Source organism: Suncus etruscus, chromosome 9 (genome assembly GCF_024139225.1).
Source record: "Suncus etruscus isolate mSunEtr1 chromosome 9, mSunEtr1.pri.cur, whole genome shotgun sequence".
Classification (NCBI taxonomy): Eukaryota; Metazoa; Chordata; class Mammalia; order Eulipotyphla; family Soricidae; genus Suncus; species Suncus etruscus.
In genome coordinates this window covers 103,782,684-103,794,456 of record NC_064856.1, presented here as the reverse complement: position 1 = coordinate 103,794,456, position 11,773 = coordinate 103,782,684, and the positions used below count along the sequence as shown (strand labels likewise).

At 44.1% G+C, this 11,773-nt stretch overlaps 1 protein-coding gene across 1 annotated transcript in view; it reads left to right on the top strand.

Annotated features, from left to right (window-relative positions):
- Positions 1-827: 827 nt before the first annotated feature.
- Positions 828-11,773, top strand: part of PATL1 (PAT1 homolog 1, processing body mRNA decay factor) — a 42,295-nt gene continuing 31,349 nt past the window's right edge. Inside the window, exons 1-4 of the mRNA XM_049779607.1 lie at positions 828-852; positions 2,746-2,857; positions 9,836-10,053; positions 10,551-10,631. Of these exons, the coding sequence (XP_049635564.1) occupies positions 838-852; positions 2,746-2,857; positions 9,836-10,053; positions 10,551-10,631 (426 nt within the window). The 5' untranslated portion in view covers positions 828-837. The remainder of the gene's footprint in view (positions 853-2,745; positions 2,858-9,835; positions 10,054-10,550; positions 10,632-11,773) is intronic.

Below are 11,773 nucleotides of genomic sequence, written 5' to 3'. Positions count from 1 at the left end.
AAAAGGAAGGAAGGAGAGAAGGAGGAAAAGAAGAAAAAAGGAAGGAAATAAAGGGAAGAAAAGGGGAAAGGAAGGAAGAGAAAAAGGAGTAAAAAGGAAGGAAGGAGGGGGACAGAAGGAAAAGGAAGAGAAGAAAGGAAAAGAAAAGGAGAAAAAAGGAAGGAATGAGGAAAAGGGAAGAGCTTGAGCCCTTATCAATAAGTCACCACTGATTTCCTGCAGTGAGTGGCTTCAGTGGGCTGGTTTCCAGCTCAAAGCGGCCTTGGAAATCCAGCCCTCTTTTTGAAGCACCAGAAACTCCTCTTGCACCTCCATTGGGCGTCAACCTTGAGGCGCAGGAGCACCATGCAGGCAAAAAAAAATAAGGCCGGGCAAAGCCTGGAAGTCAAACTCTTCTGACCCCGTGACCCTCACGCGGTATGGCCCCGCCCCGCCGCTGACGTCACCCTCGTGATTCGCCCTTGAGCAGTGGGCGGGGCTGAGAGGGGAAAAAGTGGGCGGAGCCGCGTGTAAGGAAAAAACGCTACGAAGCCCCCCCCAAAACTAACGGGCCGCGCGTGCGCAGTCGGCCGCGGCGGGACTTCCTTCCCGCCGCCGCGACTCGGAAGCGGGCCGCCAAATCTGATCCTCGCGCAGCCGCCGCCGCCCGCCTTCCCCGAAGTGCGCATGCGCACGCTCCCCACGCACGCTCCGGCGGCGTACGGCGGCGGCCAGGGGTCGCGAGCCGGCGGCGGAGCACCCGCGCGCGCGAGAGGAGGCCCGGGGGGAGTCTCGACGCGTCTTCCTTCCCTCCCTCCCCCCCACTCCCCTCCCCGGTCCCTCCCCCCCTCCCCGAGAATGTTCCGCTACGAGGTGAGCCCTGGCGACCGGAAGTGGCCCCTCCCGCCCTCCCTCGCGTGCCCCCCTTTCTGCCTTTTGCTTCCAGGCGCGCTCTGAGATTTGGGGTGTTGGGTGGGGTGGGGTGGGGGGGTGCAGCCATAGGTTGGAGTCGCCCCAGACTCAACTGAGCACTTGGGGCCTACATGGGCGGTGAGCTGGACTCTGGATCTGTGGCCTCAGGGAAAGAGTTGACTTATTTTGGGGGTACTGGGGGGGGGAGGATCCTAATGGGAATAGCTGCCCCCCAATTCTCCAGTTGCAAAAGGGGAGCCTCTTGCACCCCACTTGGGGATTGTTGTTGAGGACAAGTGCCCTGGGCAACCCCCAGGGATGGGTTTCCCCGCCCTGGACCCCAAAACCAACTCTCTTTCCTCTTTACTCAATACTTTCACTGCCAGCCTAGGCCAGAATTGGGGGTTGGCTTGGGGGGATCTGGATTGCACCCCCCAAGATCTTTTACTCCAAATGGCTCCTGGAGGCACCTCAAGATCTTTTACTCCTGGAGGGGAGGGGAGTTGAGGGGGTGTGTCCTGCCCAAGTTTTTGCTGGGGAGATTCATGTTTTTGGCTTTTCATTCATGTTTTGGTGACCCGGTCACCCCATTAACTCTTTTTGACCTTGAGCGACCAATGTCTCAACTCCTCGGGACATAAAGTTTGTGGGTTGGTAGGGAGGTGGAAAGAGGGTTGGGGATCTGCACACGTCTTGCCAGGTCTGAGGACGGATGACACCCCTGGGTCAGGTGCAGCAATCCTCATGGGTCCAGAGGACAGGGAGGAGGACCCACCGTGGGGTTCGCCTCCAAGGAGGTGGACTGGTGCTATCTAGAGGTTTAGGAAGGGTTTAAGATGGGTGGAAGGGCCTCCCCTCCCTGGCCACCACACTCATTCTTTGGGAGCATTCTTTAGTGGCAATGAGATCACCCCACATCCTGCTTCCTTGGAGAGTTTGGAATTATCGTTCTTGGGAAAGAGGGGATGCACCCATATTTGGTTCTTGATAGGATGTTTCAGAATTATGTGAATGCCGAGACCAGATACTTAGATATTCCAAGTAAGCAACTAATTCCCAAGTGGAAATTCAACTGGAGAAAAGTGGTTAAAATGGACCATCCCTAGGTTGGGTATGGTGATATCTGGAGCATCGTTCAGGTCATGATTTTGGTCTCATTTGCTCCTCAGAGGTGAGGCTGGGGTTTCTAGAACCTAACAGAGCTGTGACACAATCGGCTCAAGAGCTATTATTCATCAGAAGGAATGTAACTTGCCCAAGTTTACATACCTTGAAGAGAGAGGCCCAGAGCTTGAATGTGCATTAACACAACATTTTTCAAGAGGTCGTTTAATTGTGGTTGAAAACGTCACTTTCTGGTATTCCTGCTGGAACTTGGGCCTAGAGGAAAACTGAAGGGATAGGAAGAGGAACTTTTAAGAGAAAATATAGTAAAGTGGTTGAAAAAAATGAGCTGAGTAGGGAAGATGAGAATTTCGTTGAATAGTATTCATTGGATTCAAGCAAATTATTAAAGGTTCATTGAATAGTCTAACTAGTGAGTTAGAGAATGTTGGGGTTCAGTTTCATTAATGTTACTGGATTTTTGATAGAGATGGGGATAACTTGGGGGGGAAAATGTTAACGAAATAAGGAACACTAAAGATTCTGGAATCTACCAATGGCAGGGAAATTGGTGTCTAGAAAATTTATCTTTCAAGAAATCATAATGAAACTTAGTTGATTGGGAAGGTAAGATGAACATTTTTTAAATGAGGTGAACTTCATAGATAAATCATCTCTTTTTTCACTTTTTTCATTTTTTAAATGAGGTGAACTTCATAGATAAATCATCTCTTTTTTCACTTTTTTCAGTCTTTGGAGGATTGCCCTCTGGATGAAGATGAAGATGCATTTCAGGGCCTGGGAGAGGAAGATGAAGAGATTGATCAGTTCAATGATGATACCTTTGGGTCAGGGGCAGTTGGTAAGTACCAACAACATCCTTTTATAATGTTAAATCTTGGCTTCTTGGTTTCTTGTTTTTCTCCAAAGGTCTCTTTTGTGAATGTTTTCCTTTAGTAGGGAGTAACCTCAGTTCTATGACAGGATTTTCTCTCTTGATCTCTTTTTGTTTGTTTGTTTGTCTTTGGGCCACATCCAGTAGCTCTCTGGGTTTATTCCTAAATCTGTGCTTAGGGATTATTCCTGGCAAACTCCCCAGACCATATTGGGTGCTGGGAATTAAACACTGATTTATCAAGGTACTTACCCGCTGTACCTTTTCTCTGGTCCCCATTATCTTGGTCTCTTAGTCTTGTTTTTACAAGAAACAACTGCTCTCTAGATGTTCCTTAAGGCCTTTTCCTTCAGCTATAGCTATATTATCTGTTGCTCTAGATTGACACTATAATTCTAATGGTTAGAGATAATGTGTTGGTAATTTGGGTGGGGCCCACACCCAACCAGTGCTCAGGACTTACTGCTGCTTCTATCCTCTGGGATCACTCATGGCAGGATTCAGGGGACCATATGTAATGATAAGGACTGAATCCCAGGTCAGGGGATGCAAGGCAAGTGTCATACCCGCTGTACTATAAGATGTTTTACAAACTTTTAGAATCCTTCTCCATGATGGGCATTTTTATTTGCCGTACAAGTAACTTAAGGAACATTATTGGACTGGCAGAAAGTTCAGATTTGGTTTTAAATGCATGCTTTAAGTACACTTGATAATCAGTATATTGCATTGCATACTGTCTTTATAATATTTCCAATAAAATAAAAAGATTTTATTTCAGGAATTTGGGTGATAAGTCTTTATATTTTATAAAACTTTTGTACAGAGATAAAATAGAGCTCCGTGAGAACATGCTTTACATACAAGAGGCCTGGCTTCGATTCCCAGCACCTTTAGTGCATTTTCCCTTAAGCATTGATCATTAGCCCCTGCTATCTACCAGAAATGACCCCAGAGTGACAATAAGTTCTCTATTCCTGAATATAAATACTCTTACGTCAGAAGCACTCTAAAATTGGAAAGATCAAGGAGATTAACATAACCATGGTGTAAGGTTGATAAGCAAATCATGAAGTAGTCCAGGGCAAACTAAATATTCTTGAAGTTGGAAAAGGATAAAACTTAAAAAATTTTTTTGACTTGCAAACCACTTACACAGTTAAATTTATTGAGGGGGAAAATTAGAAAGGAAGAGCTTATATCTAAAAATTTGATAATTAGAGCTCCTAGAATAAGTCTAGAAATATGTGCAAATTAAAAAATACTTTTAAGAAAAAAGAATAAGTGGAAGTAAATGCATGTATTTTTCTTTGACTGTTGATACAGAAAACCATTAATATTGGTGTAGTAGGATATATAAAGATCAGTGACTTCTTTGAAATCTTTTTACTTCTGTCTTTACAACATATGTGCAGTCAAGTATTAAAAGAAAATTGAATGTACTGGATTATCCCAAGGTGTTGAAAATAAAAATTTAATTGAAATCTTCAAAATGTTATGGTTACTGGTTTTGCCATTAAATTAATCACAGTTTTGTCTAAATCTAAAGGGAATGAATTTGCAAAATTAAGGAAATATACTAATGTCAATTAAGGTCTGCCCCATTTGGTGAAGAGCTATATCTACCACCTCTGGGACCCAGCAAGAGAAGTTTTATGGCTTTTTTGTTTTGGTTTTGTTTTTATTTCATTCAAGAACCATGGTTTACAAAGCTATGGTAGTTGAGTTTTAGGCATATGCTAGTTCAACACCAGTTCCACCACCAGTGAAGTATTTAAGGTGGAAGCTAGCCTCACAAACAAAATGCAATCCAAAAGTTTCTGGATTACAGCCATAATTTAGGATATGAGATCATTCTCGAGGATGACATGGTCCAAAAATGCTGTTTGGGCTCCAAAGAGATCACAGGGAAGGGCACCTAGAAGGGAATTATATAATCTGGGAACTAGTGTGAATTGCAAATTGTGTTTGGAAGTTAGTATAGTATTTATTTATTTATTTTTGGTTTGGGGGCCACACCCAGCGGTGCTCAGGGGTTACTCCTGGCTGTCTGCTCAGAAATAGCTCCTGGCAGACGTGGGGGACCATAATGGACACCGGGATTCGAACCAACCACCTTTGGTCCTGGATCGGCTGCTTGCAAGGCAAACGCCGCTGTGCTATCACTCCGGGCCCTAGTATAGTATTTATAAGGTCCAGTAGAAGGTACAAATGGCATGCTCGTTTCTATCGTTTTGTCCCTTACAATATTGTGCTCAATCTTTTAGTATATTCCTATGTTTAAATTAAGTTGATAAAATTTATTTCTACATATTATGATGGAGCAGTGTGGTCATGTTTTCGGTTTTGAACCTGCATAGAAAAAGGAACAGTCTGTCCTTTTCCTTAATTTCCAGAGTGCTACAGCCTTTTATGTTCCTTACAAGATTATAAGAGTAGAGGGAGGGTCCTGTGTGATAATACAGCAGGTTGGGCACTTGCTTTGCACAAAGCTGACCCAGGTTTGATCTCTGGCACCACATATGGTCCCTCAAACCCACCAGGAGTAATCCCTGAATACAGAGCCAGAAGTAAGCACTGAATTACTACCAGGTGTAGCCCAAAACAACAGCCAGAAATAGAATAGGGGAATAGAATAGAATAGGTGGTAGTTTACCATGATTAGGGTGTTTGCCAACTAGCATGCATTTAAACAGGTTTCTTGGGCCCGGAGAGATAGCACAGCGGTGTTTGCCTTGCAAGCAGCCGATCCAGGACCAAAGGTGGTTGGTTCGAATCCCGGTGTCCCATATAGTCCCCCGTGCCTGCCAGGAGCTATTTCTGAGCAGACAGCCAGGAGTAATCCCTGAGCACCGCCGGGTGTGACCCAAAAACCAAAAAAAAAAAAACAGGTTTTTTTTTTTTTTTTTTTGGTTTTTGGGCCACACCCGGTGACGCTCAGGGGTTACTCCTGGCTATGCGCTCAGAGTCGCTCCTGGCTTGGGGGACCATATGGGACACCGGGGGATCGAACCGCGGTCCGTCCTAGGCTAGCGCAGGTAAGGCAGGCACCTTACCTTTAGCGCCACCGCCCGGCCCCTAAACAGGTTTCATTCCTGGCAACACATGCTTTCTCTCCCTACCCCCCAGCTTCTGAAAGTGCTCCCTTGGAGCTCCATCTCCACCCCCCCTTTTAGCACTTAGTTAACTGAGAATCATTCAGGGGGGTGCTACATCTCATCATTAGTTGGAAAGCATCCAAAATAAACAAAAAAATTTTAATAGTAGACAAAAGCTCCCGGGGTTATATAGTAACAAAAAAGGCAGTGGAAGGTAGAGCTAGTGAAATAACATATTACTAGCCCAGTTGAATCCATTGAAATTTAAATAATATTGAATTAAAAATTTGAAATCTTTTTTTTTTAACATCTTGATATAAATATCATAAGGCTTTGTAAAAGGAATATTAGTTGCTTAGTGAAACCTGTTACTTATTTAATACACCTCTGCAGGCAATATGCAGTTGGTGTAGAAAATTATAGCCAATAGGCAAAATGTCAGACTTGTCATAGGCTTGATGGTCTTAAGGAATGAAGTTGGTGATGAATACCCATTAATACTGTAGTTATTTTAAGTCACTGGCTACAAATACTCTGATGTCACCTTCCCTTAAGAAACTAGTCGCTGGGGCCGGGCGGTGGCGCTAAAGGTAAGGTGCCTGCCTTCCCTGCGCTAGCCTTGGACGGACCACGGTTCGATCCCCCGGTGTCCCATATGGTCCCCCAAGCCAGGAGCAACTTCTGAGCGCATAGCCAGGAGTAACCCCTGAGCGTTACCGGGTGTGGCCCAAAAACCAAAAAAAAAAAAAAAAAAGAAACTAGTCGCTAAAAGGGGGGGGGGCGCGGTGGTGCTAGAGTTAAGGTGTCTGCCTTGCCAGCGCTAGCCTAGGACGGACTGCGGTTCGATCCACAGGCGTCCCATATGGTCCCCCAAGCCAGGAGCGACTTCTGAGCGCATAGCCAGGAGTAACCCCTGAGTGTCACTGGTGTGGCCCAAAAACCAAAAAAGAAAAAAACTATGTCGTCATCGTCTTCTACATAGAAAAATATTTTTATCATCTTAATGGGTCACAGTAATCTCAAGCGCTAAAAATAAAAGCTTACACATTAAAGGTGCTTATTATGTGCTCGGCACCCTTCTAAATGTTTTACATGGATTATTAATCCTCACAGTAACTCTGTAAGATAGATACTATTATTAACTCCATTTTAACAAATGAAGGAAAGTGACAGAGAGGTTAAGTAACTATGAATACAATCAGAATAAACTGCCAGTTACATTAAAACGGTCTTTGGGGAATCTTTAAGAATATCCTCTTTCCACTTGGAAGGGCTTTCTTTCTGCTCCTTTCTGCTCCTTTAGTGAGAGCTGCTGGACTCTTTGGAGACTAATATCTTCTTAAAATTAAATCACCTTTTTTGGTTTTGTTTCTATTCAACAACGTCCCTACGAGAGTCTTAGGCCAAGTGTAAGTTTATAACAGCAGCCAGGAATTCGTCATTCATCTTAGGGTCTAATTAACTGAAGGTTTCACATATCTCTACTTTCATCTCTATCATTTCCCCCAGTGTAGATTGAAATTGTGTTACCATATCAAAGTGCTGTATTTTTAGCTCATTTGAACCAAGGTAGTGAAATATCTATCCTTATTGCTTCAGCTAATTTTTCATAAAAGCAAGAAATGTCTAAAATGATGATCTGTGTATTTGATGGCTTTGATATCTCTTTTTTTGGGGGGGGGATTTTTTTTGGGGGGTCACACCCAGCAGCACTCAGGGGTTAGTCCTGGCTCTATGCTCAGAAATCGCTCCTGGCGGGTACAGGGGAACATGTGGGATGCTGGAAATCAAACCACCGACCTTCTGCATGCAAGGTCCATGATATCTCTCCGACCCCTGGCTTTGATTTCTTGACTTATTTGACATATTTGAAAATTAACAGTAAAATCACAGCCACATTCTTACCATACTACTAGTTTTTTTTTTTTGGGGGGGGGGTGGCCATACCTGTGACACTCAGGGGTTATTCTTGGCTGTGCACTCAGAAATCGCTCCTGGTTTGGGGGGGAAATCGAACTGCTATCTGTCTTGGGTCAGCCCTGTGCAAGGCAGTGCCATTGCTCTGGGCTCCCAACTACTGTATAACCAATTGTTGCCATGTTTTTGGTTTGGTTTGGTTTTTCAACCAGAGGGTCTTTTTTTATGTGGCTTAAAAAAAAAAAAAAAAAAAAACACTTCACTTTGATGAGAATGACCAAAAAAGGAACCTGAGGAGGATCTTTTTTTCTCATTTTTTCTCCTCAATTAGTCCAATCCAAGTATAGACCTTGGCATGTTTCCACCATATAACCAACACCATGACTACTTGTCTTTTTTTTTTTTTTTTGACTTTCATTTGCATCTTCACTCCAGTGAGTGAGACCTCAGTAAGTTGAACAACTCGCTGTCCTATTTAAAGCTTTTGATGGGCTTCTCTTTTTCCTTAGTCCTGTTGCATTTCACCTTCAATTTTAATATCTCCTTCCCTTCTATGTATATTGCCTAGTATCTGCTGGAAAAAAAAGCTGCCAGAAATGAGGACTCTGATTGACATATTCCAAGTGATATAGAGCTCACATGTTACTTGTTCAACAAGTATTGTTACATTAAATGAATGGAGTCAAAGGCTTAGAAAGTTGGTGGCGGTTCTGATCAGCAAGAACTGTGTAACCAGGGGTCTCAAACTCGAGGCCCTTGGGCCGTTTGCAGCCCTCCGTAAAACAGTTTGTGGCCCTGCCCTAGAGGAATCTTTTTTTTGTTTTGTTTTATTTTAGTTGTTTGGGTCACGCCCCCCAATGTTCAAGGCTTACTACTGACTTTGCACTCAAGGATCACCCTGACTTTGCCTCCTGCGGCCCCCAGGTAAATTGAGTTTGAGACCCCTGATAAGCTGATGCAGTGAGCTTGTATTGACACCATTTGTGTGAAATTCATAGAATCTCAAAACCAGCAGAAGAAACCAGTTTCAGCAGATAGCTTAGACAACTGTCAATAGCGTATTACTCTTAACGATTACATTTTGTTCCTGGTATAATGTTATTTGTTGTTTGGTTTGGATTTTTTTGTTTGTTTGTTTTTGTTTTTTGTTTTTGGGCCACACCCAGTGATGCTCAGAAGTCACTCCTGGCTTGGGGGACCATATTGGAACGCTGGGGGATCGAACCATGGTCAGTCCTAGGCTAGCGCTGGCTAGGCAGACACCTTACTTCTAGCACCACCTCCCCGTCCGGGATTTTTTTTTTTTTCATGTGCTTGTTTGTGTGGCTGCTGAGGAATCCCAGAATCATGCCCAGCAGCAGTTGGCCTGCGGGGCTGGCAGTTCAATGCTAGGGCCTGCTGCTTGGAGCCTCTGCTACTGATGACCACGAGGGCCAACCCTGGCCTTTCTCAGGAGTTGGGGAGAGCTCCAGAACTTTACTGGGCAATGCTCAGGAAGCCATGTGGTGCTAGAGCTGGAACCTGGGTCTGGTACCCTAACCTGTGCACTATCTCTGGCCCCAGGTTATTTGTTCTTAATTATGCAAAGTCGGCTTACAATGTACCCCTTAGTTTTAGTTTTATCTTACATTTCAGTGAAAATTACACTTTCTACTTGTCTTCAGCAGTCTAGTGTGCATTTGGTTATGACTTTTGTTTTTTGTTTTTTTGTTTTGTTTTGTTTTGGGGTCACACCCAGCAGTGCTCAGGGGTTACTCCTGGCTATGCACTCAGAAATCGTTCCTGGCGGCTTGGGGGACCATATGGTAGGCCGGGATTCGAACCCTTGTCAGTTCCAGAGATACCACTGTGCTATCTCTCCAGCCCTGGTTATGACTTTCATGAAAAAATCTTTATTTCCAACATGAAGATTTTTATGATTTTATTATAGATGACGATTGGCAGGAAGCACATGAACGTTTGGCTGAATTGGAAGAGAAGCTACCAGCGGCAGTTAATGAACAAACTGGCAATGGAGAAAGAGATGAGATGGATTTGTTGGGTGACCACGAGGAGAATCTGGCAGAAAGGCTTAGTAAAATGGTGATTGAAAACGAACTGGAAGATCCAGCTATCATGAGAGCAGTACAGACCAGGCCAGTTTTGCAAGTAAGTTCTTCTGATTTGGGAACTCCAGCAGATAAAACACACACAGTGAGGTGTTACACTTGGCCATTTTGTTTCACCTACCAAATGAAAGAATTAACCCTGCCATAGAAATTTACTATGGTTCCCGAATAAAATAATTCTGGAGATAAGGGCGAGGCACAGCGAGTATACTAAAATAATGTACTTTTTAAAAAACTGGCTCAGTTGTGACATAGGAACTATCATTTGCAGTGTTATGAATAACAGTATTTGGGGCATATATTGTTCCAGTACCACACCTACCACAAGATTGTCTGTAGCCTTTCCTTTCTGTCTCAGGTCCCTTTCCACCACCTCCTCTCTACTTGGCACACAATATTTTTTTTTTACTTTCTTATCATTATGATTCTTGGAGCCTTATTTACCATGCTTGTACACTCACGCACACACACATAAAATTATCTAGAGCATCTGCACTGTTCCAGACTTTACTTATGTGCCTTCTTTTTTGTTCCTAGCCCCAACCAGGAAGTCTCAATTCTAGCATCTGGGATGGATCTGAAGTTCTGAGGCGAATCAGAGGACCCCTGCTTGCTCAGGTATTAAATAGTCTCTCTCTCTCTTTTTTCGTTGACTTTTGACCACACTCGGTGGCACTTAGGGATTACTCCTAGCTCTTCACTCAGAAATTGCTCCTGGCAGGCTCGGGGAACCCTTTGATATGCCAGGGATTGAATCCACGTTGGCCACAGTCAAGGCAAATGCCCTACCGCAGTGCTAATTCTCTGGCCCCTAAATATTCTCTTCTTTTGTTTTTTGTTTTTTTTTGTTTTTTGTTTTTTGGGCCACACCTAGTAACACTCATTGGTTATTCCTGGCTATGCGCTCAGCAATTGCTCCTGGCTTGGGGGACCTTATGGGACACTGGGGGATCGAACCTCGGACCACCCTTGGCTAGCATGCTCAAGGCAGATGCCTTACTGCTGTGCCACCGCCCTGGCCCCTAAATATTCTCTCTTGATGTGAATTTCCTGAGACCTGAAAGGTACACATTGACTCGTCTTCCTTTTCTTGCCAAAACAGTGTATACTTGTATACCATTGGCCAGTTTTAAGTTGGCTGCTTCTTGTAACTTGTTGTTGTTGTTGTTTTTGTTTGGTTTTGGGCCCCACTCAGTGGTACTCCTGGCTCAGCCTCCAGATATCACTCCTGGCAGGCTGCGGATCAAACTCAGATTCATAGCATGCAAGGCAAACGTCTTCCCAGCTATGCTATCACTCCAGCCCTCCATACTTGTGTAACTTTTGATTGTGCCCTTTCTCGGCCTCCATAGAGGTGGCCACATGACTATCTTTATTTTGTAAAGGTTGAAGGGGAGGAAGCTCTTGGAACTAAGGTTTCAATCATTTCTAGATCTCTAGGGTTGGAGAACAGTGCTTTGTCATTGGTGTGGTATAGGAGTTAACTACAGAATTGGGAAGAGTGGTCAAATTTGCATATCTTTCGGTGGATGGGGAAGGCATATTATGTAGTGCTCAGGCTACTCTGGACTAAGTGCTCAGAGACCATCTGGTGCTGGGTGTCAAACCCAGATATCCTGTAGGCCAAGTGGACACACTAGTCTTTGCGACTATCTCCTCAGCCCTGTTCTGTAGCTTGATAATGGTGGTATAAAGGTGGATTTATCAAAACTCAAAACTTTCCAACTTAAAGGGTGCACCTTAGTGGATCTGAAACATAA